At 41.2% G+C, this 24,634-nt stretch overlaps 1 protein-coding gene across 1 annotated transcript; it reads left to right on the top strand.

Moving 5' to 3' along the window:
• The first annotated feature begins 3,286 nt into the window (after positions 1-3,286).
• On the top strand, positions 3,287-20,831 carry LOC123424431 (fatty acid amide hydrolase-like). The gene is made up of 19 exons (XM_045108045.1): positions 3,287-3,645; positions 3,781-3,841; positions 4,473-4,666; positions 4,761-4,890; positions 5,015-5,092; positions 5,178-5,325; positions 8,250-8,362; positions 8,440-8,515; positions 11,573-11,644; positions 11,899-11,950; positions 12,287-12,367; positions 12,439-12,522; positions 13,079-13,182; positions 13,367-13,459; positions 14,480-14,548; positions 18,504-18,565; positions 19,234-19,295; positions 19,708-19,803; positions 20,446-20,831. Exons 1-19 carry the CDS (start codon positions 3,439-3,441, stop codon positions 20,503-20,505), a joined length of 1,842 nt encoding a protein of 613 aa, XP_044963980.1. The 5' UTR covers positions 3,287-3,438; the 3' UTR covers positions 20,506-20,831.
• The last annotated feature ends 3,803 nt before the right edge of the window (positions 20,832-24,634 follow it).

The raw sequence follows: 24,634 nt of genomic DNA on the forward strand, positions 1-24,634 counted from the left end.
AAGAAGCATGTCCTAATCGATCGTGCCACCACATTGACGAAAGTTTGACAACACCATAAGCTTGTTTATTGAATCTTCTACACTCCGGAATCAACGGGTAAGGCCCATGAGCACATCTACCTCGATAGAGTATTCTCCTTGTTGCCTGATCCTTAATAAAAAAGAAATAAGGATGAAATTCAAGAAAGACATGATTATCAAGGGCAATTCTACGAACGTAAAGAAGGTTTTTATCGGCACTAGGAACATGTAAGATTTTTCTAAGATGAGTTTTACGACGAGGGGTATTAAAAATTGAGTGGCCAATATGACTTATACTCATACCTTCACTAGTGACAGTGTGGATTTGGTCCTTGCTGCGGTACTTTTTCTTCATGGTCACCTTTTCAAGTTCAATGATGAAATGGTTGGTGGCGCCGCTATTGACATACTAGGTTGTGTCGATCCTGCAGGAGCCATTGGCAGCAGTAGGAACCTTGTCCTCAGGAGAGGAGTCCACATCATCATCATAGCGGTACCAGTAGTCTTTGGCCGTATGCCCAAGCTTGCCACAGATCTGACGATGTGGGGCATGTGGGCGTGACCTGGTGGAGCCGCCGCTGCGACCCTTGTCGTTGCCAGAAGAGGATCGACCGTTGCGGCAGTTGGAGCCGCTGTTGTTTCCACCACCAGTGAACTTGCCCTTGTTGCGGGGTGGTCTGCGATGGCGAGGAGAGGAGCCGCCGCGGTCGCGATATGCAGCGTTCGCAGGATTTGAAGCCGCCCGACCCGTGGAAGTACGTGACGCATTGGTTGAAATTGCTTAGCATGAAGAAGAGCTCGTCGAGGGTGACAGGCGTGACTCGGGCATCTAGGTCCGAGATGGCAGGCTAGTAGTCCATGTCCACACCGTGGAGGATGCAGGAGACAAGCTCATCGTCCGACAGGGGCTTGCCGGTTGCGACGAGTTCATCGACGAGGCCACGCATGTGGACGAAGTAGGAGACCACATATTGGTTCCCCTTCCGCGCGTTCACCAGCATCGTTAGGATATTTTTGACACGGCTTAGGGATTGCGATGAGAACATGCCCGCCAGAGCTTCCCAGAGTGTGTGTGCCGTAGTGATCGCGGTCACCTGGACGATCACCTCCTCCGAGAGGTTGCTGAGCAGGTAACCAAGCACCTGCTAGTCCTCCCTGGCCTAGATTTGGTGGAGAGGGTTGGGCTTAGACGATTCCTTTCCATCTTTGTTCTTGGTGACGAGGAGTTTGGCATGCTCCGGCATGGTGCCATTGACATAGCCGAAGACACCTGCACCTCGCAGTTGTGGTGTAATCTGTGCCCGCCACAAGATGTAGTTAGTGGGAGAGAGTAGCTCCGAAACCTGGCCACTGAGGTTTGGTTGGGAGGAATCACAGGAAAACATGGCTAGCACTAATATAGATTAGAAAAACTAGATGATAGAAGGAGGAACGTTCTGTATACCATGTACAAGAGCGGAAAGTGTCTTACCTCAATGAGAGGGAACACCGTATATTTTATAGGCAGGGGCGCACCTTCCTGAATCCTGATGCGCATACAGTTGAGATTTACATGAGGAATTACATCTTGAGGAACAAGCTAGGTAGAGATAATAGTTACAAGAGATAAGATATCCTCTAACCTCCTAATCTACACGTCCAAGCAACCCTTTCATGTTACGTGGTTACACGTACGGTACATCATCATGTTTAACACCGCAGACACGTTTGATGATATCCCATTTGGTGATCTGCATCGGAGTTGCTTTAAGAGCAACTCCAACCGATCGATCTAAATGAACACCGATTTTGTTTATTTGAGTCAGTGAGTGGACATCCATGCCCGCTTTTGCGTTTGGCTCGGCGCTTGCGTTCAACGCTGTTATGATTTATTTTTGAGGTGACACGAAAAATATATATCATAATATTTTAAAAATAATAAAAAATGCTAATTAAACATCACAAAAGCCGACGAGAGTCCACGAGTGCACATTGCATTAAGTAAAACCATTTAATAAAACTCAAAACTAGTCGGCTAGGTGGCGTGCTGCCCTAGGCATCTTCATAGTCATCATCATGACCGGTGAGGTCGACGAGCGTCGGCGCCGGGCCAGCCCAGGGGAACGCCATCTTCGAGGCTGCGGCGACATCGTCTGCCGGTGGTTGTACCACCGCTGCCTGGGCTGCGCCACCGTAGGCACGACGCTTCTCCTTCCCTGCCTCGGCGTCGTGCTCCAACTACTCGAGCCGCTCGCCCTTGCGACGCTCCTCCTGTAGCCGTCGTAGCCGCCATTGCTCTAGGTAGATCGTCTATTCCTTGTTTGGCGTCAGCCCAACCAGACGGGTGGCACGCTGACTCTCGCACGTACCCGTTCCATATGCAATGCTCGGGCTTGAGGGTGGTCGGCCCCGGCTCGGCCTTGGCGGGAGACGAGGGGTCAGTAGCGACACGACATAGTCGCCGACAGCAGAGAGCACCATGGCCTCCGCCAGCTGCGCCTTGTACGCCTCCTCCTCCTCCTCCTCCTCATTGCGTCACTCTTCCTCCTCGGTTTCACGGAGGACAGCCGCGAACGCCTCCTGGTAGGTGACCTTCGCCTCCTGGTCCTCGTCGCGCACGACGAGGGGCGGCAAGGTGCTAGCCCTCACGTCACGGATGCCGCGCCGATTCTGCTGCTCGTGCTCGAACGCAAACCAGACCTCCCAATCGGGAGAATCTACAGCGTAGGCGGGGTTGAGTCGCTGCTCTCGCGTCAGCTGCTGCTGCAAGCGCCGCACTTCCTCCGCGTGCGTCCGTGTCGGACAACGGCACCCTCGGCACTGCGATCCTCTCCGGATCCAAGTGCCAGTCATGTGGCAGTGTGACGTCTGTGGAGGGGAGGAGGATGCGGTGCTCTCACTGCCACCTCGCCTGATGCACTAGGACGCTTATCCGCTGCCGAGGTGGACGGGAAGACAACGGCGGAGGCGGGGGCTGCGTGCACGAAGGGCCAGTGGGGGCCTTGCCCTTGCCTGAGCCTGAGAAGAAGGCCATGACGGCGTATTGAGCCATTATTTTTACGTGTGGCGATCCAAACAAACAGTGGCGGACGACGAAATGGTTCATCGCGTTGGAGTCGCTCTAAGGTAGAATCGGGGAGAAAAATTAATTTGGTTGATGTGAGAGATGCTGGGTGGTCCTGGACGCAAATTTATCGTCTTGTCGCTGAATCGGTGCCATGAACGGTACCCGGCCCGGCCCGGCTGGATCGCTAGTAGCACTTACTATCGGAGTCCACTGAATCGCTGGCACATTTACGTGTGCACAGTCCTAGTACTTCAGTACTAGGTACCCCAACAACGGCCATTATTTTCTCGCCATCCTTCCCTCCTCCTGCTCCTCCTCCTTCGCCGTCGTCTGCCTCTGCCCCGAAGACCGAAGAGAGGGAAACGGAGGAGATGGGCGGGAAGGCGAAGGGGACGACGCCGCGGGCGATGCCGCCGGTGGAGGAGGTGGACGTCGCCGCGGTGCGGTACGAGCCGCTGGTGCTGCGGGCGCCGCGCCTCACGGGGTTCCCGCTGAGGGCCTTCGTCTGGCTCCTCGAGTCGCCGCTCCTCGGCCCACTCGTCACCTCCGTCCTCAAGAAGCAGAACAACATGACGCAGGTCCTCCCTTGCCACTTGCCAGTTCCTGTTTCGTTTGAGACTATTTTTGTCCAGCATTCCCGGCCGTGGCTTGCCTCTCCGTTGCACTCAGCACGATTCTGGTCTTGTTTGGCGGCGGTGGCGGTGGCGGAGCAGATGCTGCAGCACACGGTGATCCCCGACCGGCCCATGTTCTTCCCGGAGTACCCGCCGCAGGGTACGTACGTACGCACGACGGTCATACTCATACCCTCTGTCTCTGCCTCTGTCTGTGTGCGCAAGCAATTAAAAGCAGCTTCTTGATTTTGTTTTGTTTTGAATTTCCACTTCTTGAATTTTGCATAGCCGAGGTAGATGCTCTAGTTCTTTCATTCATCCATTTCCACTTCTTGAATTCTGCTGTAACTTTTAACCAAAAAAAATAAAATAATTCATCTGTGAAACTGTACAAAGGCAGAGAAACATAAATGTTTGCTGCAGAAGCACAAGCACAACCACACCTGAATAATTTGCTCAGTTCTGTCTAGAAAATAGTTTCCTCAATTCAGTTACTCAGACGTCGCCGCTCATATTTTCAAGTAGCAGTGTACCACGCTCTTTTTCTCGGGTAGGGTAAAAAACGCTTTTATATTATGAGACGGAGGGAGTATTCTTTAATCGGAAACAGTAAGACTTTTTTATAGAGAAGGAGGATGACCTCGGGCCTCTGCATAGGAAATACAATTTCCTACTGCAGCTTTCCTAATCATGTGAAAGTTATATGCACGATTGAACAAAATAAAAAAAAGAAGGTGTATTATTGACTATTGTTAACTGCTGCTGCTGCTGCTTCTAATTTGATTTGCTAGAGCCGGAGCAAGGGGTCGTGATCCTGGGGGAGGACAGGGACGCTGTGGGGAGACTGGAGGAAGCACTGCAATGCCTCGCTCCGTACGACCCGTCCGGGCGTTTCACATCATCCGATGAGAAAAATCCCTTCCTCTACTGGAAGATCCGTGACTTTGCGCACGCATACCGGTCCGGCATCACCACGCCGTCAGCCGTGAGTAGCTCTCCGAAATGTATTTGTAATTGTGCAGAACATTGTTTTGCTCTCCTTGCATTTGTGGTACGTGTTGACCTTGGCCGTTGGGTAGGTTGCGGAGCATGTCATCGCCGGCGTGGAAGAGTGGAACTATAAGAAGCCTCCGATGCCAATGCTGATCTATTTTGACGCTCATGACCTGAGGAAGCAAGCTGATGCCTCCAAAAAGAGATTTGAGCAAGGTTTCCGCCGAACCTATCATTGCTGCTTTATTCAATCATTGTTGAAATGAGCAGACATCAGGTGGAAACTCCATTTACCTACCTCTATCCTGTTTTCTTGATCTGTGCTGCTTCTTGTGCACAGGAAGCCCGATTTCCGTTTTGGATGGGATCTTTTTCGCCATTAAGGATGACATTGACTGCTTCCCATATCCATCAAAGAGTTAGCTCACTCGACTGAAGTGTCCATTTTTTTTTGCTGTGCCCAAGAAGTACATTCTACATTATGTTCTTCTTTTTGAATTCAGGTGGCACCACATTTTTCGACAAAATCCGCCCTGTGGAGAAAGACGCAGTCTTAGTTGCTCGTTTACGGAAATGTGGAGTGATTTTTATTGGGAAAGCAAATATGCACGAGTTAGGCATTGGGATCACCGGGAACAATCCAAACTATGGGTATGGTTAATTACTTACATGGAGTCTAGGGACACATGCAGTTTTATTGGAGGTGTTAAAACCGAAGTCATGTTTTCATCTCTTTTTTTTTGATAAGGAGGAAACGAGCCCCCGACCTCTGCATCAATCGATGCATGCAGTCATATTATTAAAGATAAATAAAATAGTATCTCAGATCCAAAGAGCTCAAAAAGCCCAAAGTGTAAAAGAAAGCATGAATGAAATAGTAAAAAGATGCCACATCCGGCGTATCTAAACTTAGACTACGATGCCTATGCATCTAGTCTATTATTAGCACTCCATCCAAATCGGTTGAAGATAACCCATGCGGCCATCTCCCATCGGTTGCACCCAATATCCATAAGATCCCTGTACTCCGCATGACTGAGTAACGACCACGTACGGATCCAAGACGTTGCTCTGTATATAACCTGCAAAAAATTGTTGAAGTTCTTGCCATTAAAGATCATGTCATTTCTGGTATTCCATATTGCCCAAAACAAAGCACATATCCCAACACCGATAAGTTTCGATATTTTAACGTCAACTCCATTTAGCCACGTTGTAAATATTGAACCAACACATGTAGGTGGGCTGATATTAAAAGCTATTTGAATAGTTCTCCATAGCAATTTTGCAAGAGGGCATTCTATGAAAAGGTGTCTAATTGTTTCATTTTGCTCACAATAGCAACAGTTAGGCCTTCCTCTCCAACTGCGCTTAAGTAAGTTATCTTTGGTTAGTATGACCCCTTTGTGTATAAACCACATAAATATTTTAATTTTGAGGGGTACCTTGATCCTTCAAATAGGTAAAGATGTTGGTAAAATTCCTGTATTTATCAGATGTGAATACATGGACTTGACTGAGAATACTCCACTCTTAGTTAAAATCCACCTAATACTATCTGATTGTTCAGACAAATGCACCTGCATGATTCTTTCAACCAAATGCAACCATGCATCCCAACGAGCTCCTACTAAAGCCCGCCTGAACTGTATATTAAGCGGTGTAGATTGTAGTACCGTGGATACATAATCCTCTTTACGTTGTACTATATTATATAACATTGGGTATTGAAGTGCAAGTGGTGTGTCTCCAAGCCAAGTGTCTTCCCAAAACCTTGTTGAGGCACCATTACCAACTATAAATTTTACCCTCTGGTAAAAATTCATCTTTATCTTCATTAGCCCTTTCCAAAATGGGGAATCATTTGGTCGAGCTGTAACCTGAGCTAAAGTTTTAGAATTTAGGTATTTGTTTTGAATTATCTGAATCCACATTCCTTCAGATTCTGTAGATAATCTATATAGCCATTTGCTAAGCAAGCATTTGTTTTTCACTTCTAGATTCTCAATGCCCAAACCCCCCTGATCTTTAGGAGAGCATATAATATCCCACCGAGCTAATCTGTATTTCTTCCTAGCTTCATCACTTTGCCAGAAAAACCGAGATCTGTAAAAGTCTAGTCTTTTCCGTACCCCTACTGGTATTTCAAAGAAAGACAATAGAAACATAGGTAAACTTGTTAACACCGAGTTAATTAAGACAAGCCTCCCTCCATATGACATTAGTTCGCCTTTCCAGCAACTTAATTTTTTCTCAAATCTTTCTTCGATACATTTCCATTCTTTATTTGTGAGGCGCCTATGATGAATAGGTATTCCGAGGTAGCTAAACGGAAGTGATCCTAGTTCACAACCAAATAGCTGTCTATACGCGTGTTGCTCTTCTTTTGCCTTTCCAAAGCATAAGATTTCGCTTTTGTTAAAGTTAATTTTGAGCCCTGATAGTTGTTCAAATAGACATAATAATAATTTCATGTTCCTTGCTTTAGCCATATCGTGTTCCAGAAAAAGAATTGTATCATCCGCATATTGTAATATAGACACACTCCCATCTACAAGGTGTGGAATAAGTCCACCAACTTGGCCCTTATCTTTGGCTCGCGTAATGAGTATTGTCAACATATCAGCAACTATGTTGAATAATACTGGGGACATTGAGTCCCCCTGTCTTAATCCTTTATGTGTTTGAAAATAATGACCTATGTCATCGTTTACTTTAACACCTACACTCCCTTTCCGTATGGAAGCATCAATCTGATCTCTCCACCTTTCATTAAAACCTTTCATTCGTAAGGCCTGTTGAAGGAATGACCAATTTACCTTATCGTAAGCCTTTTCGAAATCTACTTTAAATATAATTCCATCTAATTTATTTGTATGTATTTCGTGCAACGTTTCATGAAGAACGACAACCCCCTCAAGGATATGTCTCCCAGGCATAAACGCCGTCTGTGTCGGTTGGACTACAGAATGTGCTATCTTCGTCAATCTATTTGTGCCAACCTTTGTGAAAATTTTGTAGCTCACATTTAGCAGACAAATTGATCTAAACTGTTCAATGCGTGTTGCTTCCACCTTTTTTGACAACAACGTAATTATTTCAAAGTTAAGGTGGAAAAGCTGCAACTGGCCCTCGAATAAATCTTTGAACTGTTCATGTTTTCATCTATATATGTTGACCTGATGGAACTCGAGTGTGACCAGCTAGCTTAAATTTCTTTTCTCTTTTTTTCTTTTTCTTTTCAAAATGCTGCAAAAACATGAATGTTCAAGAACATCTAGGTGGTTCTTTTACTTTGCTTAAAGTTTTGTAAAGGAAATGGGGAACTATAATATTTGTTAGCTATTTCTTGGACGCAAACTCAGCTGAATAATTGAAAGCTGGACAATGAATCAGAACTCTCTGATGCCTACAAACATTATGCTCTAGCAGTATCACCGGAAACCATCACATTATGAAAATGAAATGGAAAACGAAAATTTGGAATTTTCAGTCATCCAATATTGTTCATCCAGTCTACTTCTGTTCTGCTGTTTGCTACTTTATCTTCATAATTTCATATTTATTTATTTCAGGACAGTAAGAAATCCACATTCAATTGATAGATATACTGGTGGTTCTTCATCTGGTCCAGCTGCACTTGTCTCATCAGGGTTATGCTCAGCAGCGATTGGAACAGACGCCGGAGGTTTGTACATATAAAGCCGTGTCATTCTTTTTAGTATTAGTCTCTACACTCTAGTTACGACCATTTCTTTCTCACAGGTTCAGTTCGAATTCCATCTTCCCTGTGTGGAATTGTTGGTTTGAAGACAACGTATGGGCGTACAAATATGACTGGGTAATTAACTAAGAAAAGTTCCTACTTGATACTATTTACTACTATCATGTGCTTTGCTACGTATAGAAGTATATATCCCTCAAGTCATTGCTATCGTCTTACTTGCCATGTGAAATAGATGCTTAAATCCAGGGTTTTGAATATTTGTGCGAAATACTTGTAGTTTTGTGATATTTGCGCTTTTGGGCTTCATAATTTACATGCATTAGGATAGGGATGAAAACGGAGCGGAAACGGACGGAACTGGGTGCTACCAGATTTGTTTTCATATTATTTTGCAGAAGCGGAAACGAATACAAAAACCCCGGAAATGAATATGGAAATAGATACTAGCAGAAACAGACACACATCGAATACGGAGCGGACACGCAAACATAAGTGGGCATTGTCCGGAAATTTAAAACCCCTTGAGTCGTGTAGAAATAAACATAAAACCAAAAATATAATGAAATGTTACCAAGCTAATAATAATATGGTTATGTTGACACCTTAGCATAGTATAGTAGTAGTAGTGGACAATTGTGTATACGGTCTAGTTGAGTATGTATGTAGTAATTGGTCCTCTAATGATCCATTATGATAATTGTGCCATTGTACATTTTTTGGTAGTTGGATTACAAATCTGCCATAGGAATATATAAAAAATGGAAATTTCATATTCACGGAAACGGAAAGTTCCATTTTCACCTCTGTTCCATCGGAAAACACTATACCATTTTTGTTTCCGTTTCCGCATAAAAAATCCATTTCCATTTTTGTTTTGCAAATTTCCATTTCCGTTTTCATATTTCCTCTCCATTTTCATTTTGCCTCCAGAAAAGCGGAAAGTTTCCACTCTATTTTCATCCCTACATTAGGATAACCTTTTTAACGCCACTTAAGTAAGCATATCTAGCCCTTCGTTAAAACTCAATATATATGTTCTTAAACCAGAGAAACACCGGTAACAGGATTTGCCGATACCCTTTTCTGGATATTGGTTTCAAATTTATGGTTCAGATAGATATGATTGTTCTCCATCTAACAAAGAAATTCCTAGTGGCAAGCTAGGTTGGTTGCTGCAAACTGCAAAAGAAATTCTAGCCGGCCTTCTTTTGTCAAATTAAATCTAAATAGGAGTACAAAGTACATGTCTGGAATTGCTTTTAAACAATGACATTGTCCAATAGTCAAGTAAACAGGGCTGACAGGTTACTTTCTATTGTTAGCTACTTAGCTTGCATTGGATCTGATTAGAAAATCCATCAATATACGTTTAACTAGTAACGTAACCCGTACATTTGCGCAGCTAGAGGACTAGATATTATCATACATGTCTTACTAAAATAACGCATTGTTTTAGTTAACTTTAACCATGTTAAACTTCATGCACTCGTCAATACAATCAAAAGTCAGAATTGGTGGAAAGTGCTAACAATCTACATATACACTTCAACATCCTCTCACGTGTGAGACACAGAGAGAGCAAGATCAACATTTGGTTAAATTGCTAAATCAAAGATTTGAACTCAAGACCTTTGACCTTGATATCATGTCAAGTTTCATCCACTAACCAACGCAACCAAAAGTCCGTGACGCAGGAACTTAATAGACTTAGAGACATGACTCAAAAGGCCTATACGTGAACACAAATAGGACAAAAACAATTTTTGAATAAATTGTGAAAGATAGGACTTTTATTCAAGATCTTAGTCTCTGATACCATGTTAAACTTCATGCACTAGTGAAAGCAACTAAAAGTCCAAACTGATGAAACGGTCTACACAATCTACATACACACTTCAATAGACCACTCATACTTGCATACATTGTACATTACAGCACTATGGAAAATATTCGTGCTGAACAAAATTATATTGTTTTAGTTTGATCAAACCAGATATTTTTCATATATTAAAAGCAAAGTTTAGAAAATATCTTGAGCTTGTTAACCTAGTAGCTAAATATTTCGTGTCATCAGATGTAAATCAAAATGCCAACTTGTTCTAATTTCATATAATGAACCCAAGTGCTAATTTCCATTTAAATGTAATTATTTGATAGTTATTTATTGGCTCGATGGGGTGTTTCACAAACAAATATTTTCCTTTTTTTAGTTTCATATAAAAAATACTTGGATTTCTTATTCAGTTGTTTCCTATGTATTGTTACATTTGCCCTTTAGATTTTGACGCGATCTTCGATGCGTACCTTGGGCAATTGCTTTTAATGAAAAAATTGTATATTAAATTATAAATGATTAGCACAATTTGAATAAAGTGATACTATTTTTACATGGCCAATCCAATTATTTTTTACATATACTACTAAGAGCCAAAGATGTGTGTTGCCGTGCGCATTAGCGTGGCTATTTTTTACACGAGTGTTACATGTTTTGCCAAATTAGGATATTATGAATGGAATACGTCTTGATCATTGAATTTATTTGACTTTCCATTAGGATTAATAATAGATACTTGTGTTTCATTTGATTGTGTTACAGCCCATGTAAATTACATAGCTTAGTCTTTTGTAGATTTATTCTAGTTTCATTTTTGTAACGTCGTTTGCACTATGCTCCCATACACTCAAATGCCCAAGCATGTTTAATTTCTCAGCCCATATGGTGTTGCATGTGCCCATTAGCCTGCTCAAACCGTATTACTTGTGGCCCAACACAACATCCTGCCAATTCATTTTTCTGTTTTTCTCTCCTCCTGCATTTGTTGAGTGTCCAAAGCCAGACCAAACTGTCAACTATAATTGGTTTGAGAGGATCGTATTGGATACATACATGTTTTATTTTATTGGTTTGTTGTGATCGTATCGGATACTAACACATACATGTTATTTGTGGTTGCATCTCGTACGTGTCAGATGCCAAAATTAGTATATGATGTTGTTCCCAGTAACTTTACACCTCTTAATATCAATCATTATAATCTCAATCAACAGACCATATATTCTTAGCCTATGTGGATGAATGTAATGGCTTTTAACATTTTGTTTTAGTATACAAATAATAGATAGATTATGAGTATATATGCATAATTAATTAATTATATATCCTATTTGCAGGATGCTTTGCGATTCTGGGACTGCTGTAGTTGCTTCACCTCTTACAGCATCAGTGGAGGATTCTATGGTAGTGTAAGTAGTTTGGCTTGCTAAATGAGATCGTGAGGTTGCACAAATCTGTTTAGCCATCTTGTGGGCAAAGTCGAAGTTTGTCAACTCTCTTATTTACGTTATTGATATGAGATACAAATTTAACTACCTCATGGTAGTGGGTACAACTGAATAGTTATCATTTATGAACACTCAACAGTGAACAATCTCTGCTTGTACTTAATTTATTTACTACTTACAGTGTTACACCTATATATAGTCTTATTGCATTTCAGGTATTCTGCACTTGCAGACTGTAGACCTATGGATAAGCTTACTCTGCGACCTGTAAGATATTTCCTATTTTAACATTTCCCTTCTGTTAAGTACCAGAAACATTGAAATGCATGTTAAATAAACTCTAAAATGTCTTTCATGTCACTTCTACGTCATTGCACTATACAAGTAAGTATTTCTTAAATGTGAAGTAGTACATTTTTTTTTCTGAAATGAAATGTAAATATTTTAATTCGACATAGTACGGCAATCATAATATAGCAACAATCATATGTTAACATTCTCCATTATTACCGAGGATGGATCATAACTTATGATCTAAATCTAACCTTATTGCATCCTATCAGGCTCACAACTTATACATCTCTTTCTCTTTGTGCTGTACAGTTGCCGCTGTGTGTTCCTAACTTGGTGTCCTGTGAGAACAACGATATCCTGCAATCAGTAAAAGTGGGAAAATATACAGAGGTACAAATTTTCACATGAAATATTATCTTTGTACACACGTAATTTTTCTTATATGAACTTTGGCTTTTCAGTGGTTTCATGATGTTTCTGATGTTGAGATCTCAAATACATGTGAGGATGCACTTAGCCTCCTGTGCAGCACTTTCGGGTGTCAGGTATGGCCATTTCTACCGCAACATATCTTATACTATTGTATTATATCAGTATAATTATCACAATTATGTCCATTTATATCAACTGTTTAGGTGTTGTACCTTTGAATGTACAATCTCTTCTTTAGATGAAGGCATTTGCTCATTAATAATATTTCCATGTGTAAGTTGAATGTCTCTGTGCTCAACAATAACTACTACTCCCTCCGTCTCAAAATAAGTGTCTCAAACTTAGTACAACTTTATACTAGAGACACTTATTTTGGGATGGAGGGAGTATCATAGTTCTGTTGATGGTTCCGTCAAAACAATTGTGAAGTGTTAATTAGAAAAAATGTTCATCTTACTATTGTTAACAATTCTTGTAAGTTCTAACTGATTTGCATCATTTGGAGCTTCTAGGTATCCAACAGGAAGTAATAGTTAAGCTTATTTTTTCCCAGCTGCTAAATGATTATGAAGAGATGCCTTTTCTGATGATGTGGGATCTACTATACATACATATATTTTTTTTGTTTTTGACATCTCAGCTAACTTGTATTGCCTAACATTTTTCAAGATAGAAGAGATAATATTACCAGAGCTTTTGGAAATGCGTACTGCCCATCTTGTTATTATTGGCTCTGAAGGATTCAGCCAGCTGAATGCTCATTACCAACAAGGGTATCTATCTATATCTATCAACACAAATATCGGATTCTCCATACTGATCTTAGCTTGAGTTATAATTTTTTTCCTTCCAATAGGAGGTAGAACTTGAAATTTTTAGTCCCTGAGAGACTGAAAATATTATTTTTAGTTAGTCTTTACTATTCCGTACTACCAATCTAACTATACTATCTTCTAGGAGGCGAACTGAAATGACGTTAGATACTCGAGGAAGTTTGGCACTTTTCGGGTCATTCACTTCAGCAGATTATGTTGCTTCTCAACGTCTCAGGTGAATATGAGTATAAATGTAGCTGATCCATTTATGATTTCCATTACATGACTCATTCATGAGTATGAAGTAAGATTTTTCGTCATGCAGTCTTATTCAGATCTTGTAAGTTATTTTAGAACCATGTTGACTGTTATTGTAGATAAGAAAGGTAAAGTAAAACCTATTTAGATTGTAAGAATTTTTCTAGATAACACAAAAAGATGACCGGCGAAGCTAATACGAAGAAAATCTAGTATCTAATGATCCCAAGGTTTCCACAAGCCCTTATCTATTGCATTTTAGTTGGATTTAATTATACAATATCTGTTCTTTCTAGCAATAACCCCAGTTATTGCTAAATTACGAATCCAATTCCAATTCCATCTAACTGAATTGTTCTAATATGACATATCCTATATATATATATATATATATATATATATATATATATATATATATATATATATATATATATATATATATATATATATCTTATTTTAGTTAGTTCTTTCTTTATCATTTTAGTTTGAAAACTAATTGGAAATTATAGACAAGTAAAAAAAGGACATGCATCACAGAGCATACCTAACACCAGGTGATGGACCATACTTATTGACTTCCTGTGTATTAATTGTGTGGACATCTTTTTACTAACAATACATCAGTAAACGCTACAAGTTGTGTAGCGTCAATTTTATCCTTATCTGCTACCAGAAAGTGTTGCTAACTCAAATTCCTTATTTCTTTTTTTAAGAGCTGCCATGTCTTGAATAGACTCCATAAATGTTTTTTTCGAGAAGTCCATTTGGGCGTCCTAGTTTGTCAAATATACCGAGCTACTGAAATTTCCTAGATCTGCTTCCTGTTGCACAAATCGTGGGCATTGAGGTGTTGTTATAAATCACATGACACATAGTTATTGTACGAAAAATGTAATTAAGTCTGGGATATGAATTGGCGACTATCAAGTATATATTTCTTTTCCTCATGGCAAACGTTCTGCCAGTTGTGTGCTTACAATATCCATGGCTTATATAGGAGAAGGATAATGTACTATCACATGGAAGCTTTCAGGAAGGTCGACGTCATTGCAACCCCTACAACCGGGTAAAAGATTTTGATGTTTAGTACAATCGGTCCATAGACATTTTATGTCATCTTAGTCATTTATGTAATACTGTATATGCATGCTTACTCCTTGGTACTCACTCCGTTTCTTTTTACTCCGCGTATACGATTTGGTCAAAGTCAAACAACATAAAGTTTAATCAAATTTATGTTCAAAAATATGAATATCTACTATATTAAAATTATATAGTATGAAAATACATCTCGTGGTGCATCCGATAATATTGATTTCATGTTGTGAATATTGATATTTTTTAATATAAAGTTAGTCAAACTTGACAAAGCTTGACTTTGACCAAACCTTATATGCAGACTAAAAAAAAACCGGAGGGAGTACATGTTTTTGTCTAGTTAAAGAGGCTAGTACATGAGGGAAATTCTGCTTTCTAGCTTCCACTAGATGGTTGGTGGTTCTAAGCGACCAAGTTTTCTATTTGTTGGGATCAAGAGATAGGCACTTGGTCGTTGGTGTCTGGTGTCAACCGTGTCACCACTTCTTGACAAACAACCCCGTGGGCTACTTGTCCAGGGCGCTAGCCACTGGACAGAATGGTCCCGGGACAAGATGGGCCTTCCATACCCCCCCCCCCCCCCAGGGGTGATAGATATATACCATTCATCTTATCACACACGAAATTGCATTCTCTGATTCCCAGACCGTTAGTCAAGCAATCTGCAACTTGTTGCCGTGAACTCACATGCTCTATCTTAATAGTCCCAACATCCAACTTTTTTACTTATTAAGAACCTGTCTAGCTCCACATGTTTTGTTCTATCACGTTGAACTATGTTGTTTTCTTTATTAATTGTTGATCATGTCTTGTTCTTATACAGAGCCTCTAGCTCTTCCAGCATGCATGGCCATCCGCCGATTTGACTCCTCATTTGCCTTCTTCCATTCATTAATGATTGATACAAACTGAAGAGAAGCAACAAATAATTTGTGGGATGCTTTATAGGAGACATAATTCCAATATCATTGTCATCCAACCCATAACATTTCTCTGGTATCCTTATTGTTTCTCGAGTAGTTCTCCTCAAAGCAATTTCCCCTTTAGTTGACCCTTCGGCGTGATCCACATTAGAGGAGATAGAAATCACATTAGTACTACCTTGTTGTTCTATCAGTTGCTTATCTAGTTGCTCCCCGTGATGTGCAACACCGCATCCTCGCTTTTGTGAATACACCTTTAGTTGCTCCTCTTTCCCTGATGTCCACCTTGGTATGCTACCAATTTGATCCAGTGTATGCTTCCGTCCATAAACCTTTAGCTGCTTCTCTTGCTTTGTTGTCCACCTCAGCACACTACCACTCTTAGTCACTGTGCCAACCTACACATCATTGATGGAAGATGATGCTTGTATCATAGGAGACACATGAATTACTAAAGGTGACTGTTCCATCTGCATCTCCGGGCTAGCACTATCGCCCTCTTCACTAATCTCCGGAGGGAGAAATTGGTCAAGTTATTCAAACAAGACAATGAGATTAGTTTTCTCACCATGAAGGTTCCGATGCATGGAGGTAACATCCATGCTCAGAAATGTTCGCCTCTGAGACGAACTCCAGTGTTTGTAATCTATTTGTCCCAAAGAATCTCCAATAAAGATACAGTTGGCCGCCTGAGGATCCAGTTTGTTCACTAATGGCCTATGATCATAGGCAAAACAAGTGTAAACGAACACACTGGGGGTGGGGGGACTGGGTATTTAGTTTATCTGAAAACCAACTCACCTGGTGTGATTTAATACCTACCACCCGGAATGGTGTGCGATCGATCAGGAAGGTGGCTATCATGATAACTTTACTCCATATGAACTTGGGCACGTTCATGGTGAACATCAATGCCCGGGACACCTCTAGCAGGTGGCATTTTTTCCTCCCAGCCACCCCATCCCGAGGAGGTGTGTTTGGACAAGATGTTTGATGTTGGATGCCCTTATCTGACATGATCGCACCAATGACCTTGTTAACATACTCAGTGCCATTATCGGATCTGAGTGCTTGAATTTTCGCATTACACCGAGTCTAAGAAAGTGCATACACAACTTTTTTTTTGACTAGTGCATACACAACTTTGAAACACTAAAACACTTCATTTTTATGTTTCAGAAGGTAGACCCAAGTCATCCGAGAATGGCAAGCGATGAACATAACGAACTACTTCATACCACTAACAAATAACACTGCACATGTCCATACATCATAGTTGATTAACACAAAAGGAGATATGCTCGTGATCCCCTTACTCACCTATGAGTCCCCAGTACGTTTAGCAAACTCAAACACATCACAGTTCAGCTTGCACTTGTCCACACCACTCTGGACATTTGGGAAATTAATACTTGATACATTTTTTCAAAAGACTCATGTACCATCTTACAATCATGGATTACGACCCTAGTCTCTTATCATCAGCAGCTACAGCTAGCATATGCAATCACTCATGGTACATCATGCTACGGTCCATGTCCATGTGTTGGAGTTAATCTTGACATGTACATCGTCCTTGGGGACTACACCGCCTCCCGTGATACCATGTTGGAATCGAGAAAGAGAGGCACGCTTGGTCGTTGGTGTCTGGTGTCTGCACTTCTGGGCAGACAACCCCGCATGTCTCCTTGTCTAGCCAGTGGACATAATGGGCCAGAGCCACATGTGCCAATAGGATGGGCCTCCCATACAACACTAATAGTTTGAGAGTATATGTAGGGCTAAGCATGTCAGTTTTGCTGGCACCTCTTTGACGTGTTAAGCGTTAGTTATAGGCCATTTCGGCACCTGGCGCACACCCCTTCCTGTTTGAAATTATTTAAAAGGGCCAGCTCAACTAAGATGAACGAGAAGGTCCCTCCAGTCCCGGTTTTGTGAGGCTTCCAGGATCTTCCAAGGCAGGTTTTGGGAAGATCTTGAAGCCTTCAGCCTGTTTTTTTGTTCTATTTGTTTTTTAGTTTTATTTTTTGTTATTCTATTTCTACTTTTTCATTTTTTCAAATGCGTGAACGTTTATAAAATTCAAAAACTTTTTACAGAAATTCATGATTTCGAAATTTGTGAACCTTTTCATTTTTGTGATTTCTTTCAAATTATGAACTTTTCCAAGCCATGGACTATTTCGAATTCATGTTTTATTTCAAACTTACGATTTTTTATTTCACTTTTGTGAACTATTTTTTTTCAAATTCATTAAATTCCGCCAAACACATGGACTTTTCTCAAATTCATTAACTGCTTTTCAAATTTGCAAAGTGTTTTCAAATTATGAACTTTTTCTATATTTATCAATATTTTTTAATTTTTTTGAAGTTTTTTCAAACTGGCGAACTTATTTTATAATTCATGATTTTTTTTGAAATGAACTCTTTTCTATTCTATGAAAATTTTCATAGGATTTGAAATTTGTGAACTTTTCAGGTTCACAAGTTTTTTGAGAAAATCAACGGGCAATCTAACTTGTTACGGTCAACCAGGTCTACTGGTCAACCATTGATTGGTCTACTTTTTTAGCGTATATTGACTGATCAACTGATCGAACAAACAAGTAGCTGAAAGAAAAAAAATCTGAGCGAACGAAAGGGTCACCCTCTGACCCGTTTAATGGGCTGGCTCTGCAGGAGAGGCGTGCAAGCGCAAAGCGGCTTAGCCGGCGCTGAAGGCGCCAATTAGGAGGTCTCATCGGTTTCTAACTTAAATGTGAGATACTATTTGTGAATTACTTAATTGACAATACTAATTCATTTGGGATTATGCAGAGTAATTGATATAACTCTGTTTATCTTTGCTCCCTAGAATGTCACATTCCTAATTTTATCGGTTGCACCAGTTTCAAGAAATTATGGTGTACTCTTATGCTAAAAAAATGGTGTACTCTTGCCTACTATCATATGTATTATCTGTTGCTGTAACAACTAAGGAGATGCGTTGTTTTCCCAGCATTACCGCACCAAGAATACCACCAAGTGCTCTGAAAGGAGAGTCTGATTATATTGTATCAGGTAGATTTTTTTCACTATATCATGTCATGCATTTCATTAGCTCTTCAATATGTGGATTTACAGCTTATCAAGAACTCTACTTTGAACCATGTTAACATGCTGGATAAAAACTGCTGAAAATCTTGATTTGGAACAATTGTTATTTGACACAATAACTGTTGTCATTGTTTTGTATTGAGAAAGAAGTTTGTAATAAGAAAAATAAAGTAACGACAACTCTATATGTGAAATTTGTAGGGGAGATTGATGTTATAAACACATATTTGACACCTTAGCCGCGAAGATCCGAAAAATCAATAGCTGAGCTATCAGTAGCTATTTCCTTATTTAGATCACGGGTTTCATGCTTTTGTAGTGGGACCGCACAAACCTGTAACGTAATATCACAAGCTATTTAGAACCTTGTTGGAGTCAAATATACAGGGGGCATTTCTTCCTTTTTGTAATCTAGTACTAGTATAAAGTAGCTATGCAATATGATTGTTCACGAGTTCACGAATCCAATAGTTTGTATGAGTTCCGCAGTTTGCAAAGCAAATTATATACTCCTATTCTGGTGTATGGAGTATATGTCTATTTTGATGCCAACTTGCCAAGTACAATTGTTGGTACTTCTACAGAGATTAAATACACTTTTTTCTATTTCCGATTATGTCTCTTTATTGCAGCCAAGTTGATGCAATTCATTGTTGCGGGGAATCTTCTTGGCTTTCCTGCTATAACTGTTCCTGTAAGTGGTGTCACAACTCACCACGAATATTTATTGTATCTTCTACTCCCTCCGTTCCTAAATATAAGTCTTTCTAGATATTTCACTATTTGACTACATACGGAGCAAGATGAATGAATCTATACTCTAATGTATGTCTATATACATCCGTATGTAGTTTCGTAATAAAAACTCTTAAAAGACTTATATTTAGGGACGGAGGGAATAGTTAACATTATGAGGTTGTGTATGGAATAATAACTTGAGCATTATTGATGTACATTCAAAAACAATTGTGTTATTTCCAACATAATAAAAGGTTTACAGATAATTATAGGAAAACATTCAGAATTTGGTAGTACAATATAGCTCAAAAACATGCAGGGAAAGTATTATTTGCTAATATGGGCTGCTACTCCTTTTCTGCACTCAGGTTGGTCATGACAAGCAGGGCCTTCCTATAGGGTTGCAACTGATAGGCCGTCCATGGGGTGAGGCTAGCTTACTGAGGGTGGCCTTGGCAGTAGAGGTACTGTGCACATTCGCCATAAAGGTTCTGTATTTTTGGTTTTCCAGCTGAGAATGTGCCTTTTAAGAAGAATCCATGTGCCTTTTAAGCCTGTATGTATGAACCAGAGTCAATCTCTGAACATTCGTCATTTTTCTCCGTTAAGTTTAGGGGCTGGGAAAACTTTATATATGCCATTATGCTGTCTAGTGGCATTTGTTCCTATCAGGGCGCAAGTACACTGAAGCTATAGATTACTTTGAGTTATTTTCAAGGAAAAAAATAGCGCGGTACACAAAATAGCATTGCACCTTTCATATGCTATTAGCGAGGCAATCTACACTGATCAATATAACGGGACAATTCTCTAATTGCTATAGCGTGCTATTAACAGCGCTATGGCGCGCTATTTTTTTCAATGGTTATTTTTAACGGGAAAAGATGCTAATGCGAATAAAAAGTGTTATGAAACAAATAGTAATTTATGAATTATGAAACATGGTAAACTTAGCATGTCCATGGAATATGAAAAACACAATTGAGTGGTATCATCATTATGAATGCAAGCATTTTTTTTCATCCGAGTCTCTTTTTTTGTACAGTCTTTGCCTGCTTTCGACCTCCATAAACTAGAAACGTGAAATTATTTTCCCCTGCTTTCAGGAGCTCTGCCTGAAGAGAAGGAATCGGCCGTCCACATTTTACGACATCCTGAAGACCTGAAACATCACCAGTATGTAATATCGATACGTAAGAGGTTTGACATTGGTCAGGAGTTGGGATATCTCTATCGGTTTTCTTGTTCTTCTGGACTGACCTGTGATCCATATGTTTGCAATGTTCTTGATCCGGTTCGTTTCTGTCGGGCGGAAAGCAGAGGCAGGGTTGCAGAGATGTAACTGAGACATCCATCACCAAGTAACTTTAATCTCTGGCCTAACAGCGAGATCGACACTGTTGGGTTTTACCTACCTCGGTTCAGTTGCACATGTATGCCATCTTGCGCTCTTGGGAAAACAATAATTTATAAAATGGGAGTGAACCATGAATCTGTTTTTTTCAATAAAAAGAATATATTAATATCGTGAAGATACCAATTACATCATGAAATTGTTTAAAAACACTTCCCCATCATTGTGGTTTTGTTTGTGGCTCGGAAGAAATTGGAGGAGACCAATTGATGGAATATCAAGTTATTATTTTTGTGAGAATTACTGGGATAGAAACGTATGCGTTATGCAGGGAAGTATGCGTGTTTATATAGGGCCTAAGCCAACCGAATACACAAGATTTACAAGGAGGTTAGGATTGATCTTTATCTATACAGAGAATATATCTACAAGATCAATCCTAACTTAAACAACACACACCCCTAATATTACAATGTCTAACACTCCCCTTCAATCACAACTTATCTAAGTTGAGATTGCGACGAAAAATGTCTAACTGGCGAGCGGTAAGCGGCTTAGTGAAACCATCCGCCACTTGGTCTCCAGTTGGGATGAAACGGATGTTTAATAACTTCTGAGCAACTCGTTCACGGACAAAGTGATAGTCAATCTCAATATGCTTGGTACGAGCATGAAAAATGGGATTGGCGGATAGATAGGTTGCACCTAAGTTATCACACCAAAGAGAAGCAACATCAGGATGAGCAATGCCCAACTCAGTCAAGAGGTTTTGTACCCAAATGATTTCAGCCGTGGCATTAGCAAGTGCCTTATATTCAACTTCAGTACTGGAGCGAGACACAGTAGGTTGCTTGCGAGCAGTCCAGGAAACAAGGTTACTTCCAACAAACACAGCAAAACCTTCAGTGGACTTTCTATCATCAGGACAACCAGCCCAATCAGCATCAGAAAAAGCACTTACCAACATGGAGTCAGATTTGCGGATAGAAAGACCATGAGTCAAAGTGTCTTGCAAATATCTAAGAATCCTCTTGACAGCAGTCCAATGTACAGTAGTAGGAGCATGCAAAAATTGACAAACCTTATTGACTGGAAAGGAAATATCAGGGCGAGTCAGTGTGAGATATTGCAATGCCCCAACAACACTTCTATACTAAGTAGAGTCCTCATCCCCAAGGGGTTGACCATCAAACAGAGACAACTTCTCAGAGGTGGAGAGAGGTGTGCTAACAGGTTTGCATCCTGGCATAGCCACTCATTGTAGGAATTCAAGTAAATACTTACTTTGAGATAACAGGATGCCACCATCAACAGGAGTTACCTCAATACCAAGGAAATAGTGGAGGGAGCCAAGATCCTTGAGAGCAAAATCTATGCGTAGATCAGCAAGGAGAGCTTCAACTGCCTGAGGGTGTGAACTGGTGACAATAATATCATCCACATAGATAAGCATAAAAATGGTTATACCAGCCCTAGAGTACAGAAACAGTGATGTATCACACTTAGAAGGCACAAAACCAAGTGATTGCAGCTTGTTAGAGAGACGTGAGTACCAGGCTCTTGGGGCCTGTTTAAGACCATAGAGAGCTTTATCAAGTTTGCAAACAAAATGAGGTGACTGTGGATCCACATACCCAGGAGGCTGTTGTTGGAAATATGCCCTAGAGGCAATAATAAATTAGTTATTATTATATTTCTTAGTTCATGAAAATCGTTTATTATCCATGCTATAATTGTATTGATTGGAAACACAATACTTGTGTGGATACATAGACAAAACACTGTCCCTAGTAAGCCTCTAGTTGACTAGCTCGTTGATCAAAGATGGTCAAGGTTTCCTGGCCATAGGTAAGTGTTGTCACTTGATAACGGGATCACATCATTAGGAGAATCATGTGATGGACTAGACCCAAACTAATAGACGTAGCATGTTGATCGTGTCATTTTGTTGCTACTGTTTTCTGCGTGTCAAGTATTTATTCCTATGACCATGAGATCATATAACTCACTGACACCGGAGGAATGCTTTGTGTGTATCAAACGTCGCAACGTAACTGGGTGACTATAAAGATGCTCTACAGGTATCTCCGAAGGTGTTAGTTGAGTTAGTATGGATCAAGACTGGGATTTGTCACTCCGTGTGACGGAGAGGTATCTCGGGGCCCACTCGGTAATACAACATCACACACAAGCCTTGCAAGCAATGTAACTTAGTGTAAGTTGCGGGATCTTGTATTACGGAACGAGTAAAGAGACTTGCCGGTAAACGAGATTGAAATAGGTATGCGGATACTGACGATCGAATCTCGGGCAAGTAACATACCGAAGGACAAAGGGAATGATATACGGGATTATACGAATCCTTGGCACTGAGGTTCAAACGATAAGATCTTCGTAGAATATGTAGGATCCAATATGGGCATCCAGGTCCCGCTATTGGATATTGATCGAGGAGTCTCTCGGGTCATGTCTACATAGTTCTCGAACCCGCAGGGTCTGCACACTTAAGGTTCGATGTTGTTTTATGCGTATTTGAGTTATATGGTTGGTTACCGAATATTGTTTGGTGTCCCGGATGAGATCACGGACGTCACGAGGGTTTCCGGAATGGTCCGGAAACGAAGATTGATATATAGGATGACCTCATTTGATTACCGGAAGGTTTTCGGAGTTACCGGGAATGACGAATGGGTTCCGGGAGTTCATCGGGGGGGGGGGGCAACCCACCCCGGGGAAGCCCATAGGCTTTGGGGAGACACACCAGCCCTTAGTGGGCTGGTGGGACAGCCCCAAGGGGGCCTATGCGCCAAGAGAAGAAAATCAAAGGAAAAGAAAAAAAAAGAGGGAAGAAGTGGGAAGGGAGGGGGACTCCTCCCACCAAACCAAGTCCAACTCGGTTTGGGGGGGGAGTCCTCCCCCCTTGGCTCGGCCGACCCCTTGGGAGTCCCTTGGACCCCAAGGCAAGGTCCCCCTCCCTCCTCCTATATATATGGGGCTTTTAGGGCAGATTTGAGACGACTTTCTCACGGCTGCCCGACCACATACCTCCATAGTTTTTCCTCTAGATCGCGTTTCTGCGGAGCTCGGGCGGAGCCCTGCTGAGACGAGATCATCACCAACCTCCGGAGCGCCGTCACGCTGCCGGAGAACTCTTCTACCTCTCCGTCTCTCTTGCTGGATCAAGAAGGCCGAGATCATCGTCGAGCTGTACGTGTGCTGAACGCGGAGGTGCCGTCCGTTCGGTACTAGATCGTGGGACTGATCGCGGGATTGTTCGCGGGGCGGATCGAGGGACGTGAGGACGTTCCACTACATCAACTGCGTTCTCTAACGCTTCTGCTGTTAGATCTACAAGGGTACGTAGATCACTCATCCCCTCTCGTAGATGGACATCACCATGATAGGTCTTCGTGCGCGTAGGAAAATTTTTGTTTCCCATGCGACGTTCCCCAACAGTGGCATCATGAGCTAGGTTCATGCGTAGATGTCTTCTCGAGTAGAACACAAAAGGTTTTGTGGGCGGTGATGTGCGTTTTGCTGCCCTCCTTAGTCTTTTCTTGATTCCGCGGTATTGTTGGATTGAAGCGGCTTGGACCGACATTACTCGTACGCTTACGAGAGACTGGTTTCATCGTTACGAGTAACCCCCTTTGCTCAAAGATGATTGGCAAGTGACGGTTTCTCCAACTTTAGTTGAATCGGATTTGACCGAGGAGGTCCTTGGATGAGGTTAAATAGCAACTCATATATCTCCGTTGTGGTGTTTACGTAAGTAAGATGCGATCCTACTAGATACCCTTGGTCACCACGTAAAACATGCAACAACAAAATTAGAGGACGTCTAACTTGTTTTTGCAGGGTATGATTGTGATGTGATATGGCCAATGATGTGATGTCATATATTGGATGTATGAGATGATCATGTTGTAATAGAAATATCG

The sequence above is a fragment of the Hordeum vulgare genome, chromosome 2H (assembly GCF_904849725.1).
Source record: "Hordeum vulgare subsp. vulgare chromosome 2H, MorexV3_pseudomolecules_assembly, whole genome shotgun sequence".
Lineage (NCBI taxonomy): Eukaryota > Viridiplantae > Streptophyta > Magnoliopsida > Poales > Poaceae > Hordeum > Hordeum vulgare.

What these genes read in the sequence shown, in the direction of transcription:
- LOC123424431 (XM_045108045.1), top strand. Translation starts at nt 3,439, where the DNA reads ATGGGCGGGAAGGCGAAGGGGACGACGCCGCGGGCGATGCCGCCGGTG. An exon ending in CCCGGAGTACCCGCCGCAGG is followed by an intron (nt 3,842 to 4,472) that starts GTACGTACGTAC and finishes TTGATTTGCTAG; the next exon opens with AGCCGGAGCAAGGGGTCGTG. An exon ending in GGGAACAATCCAAACTATGG is followed by an intron (nt 5,326 to 8,249) that starts GTATGGTTAATT and finishes TATTTATTTCAG; the next exon opens with GACAGTAAGAAATCCACATT.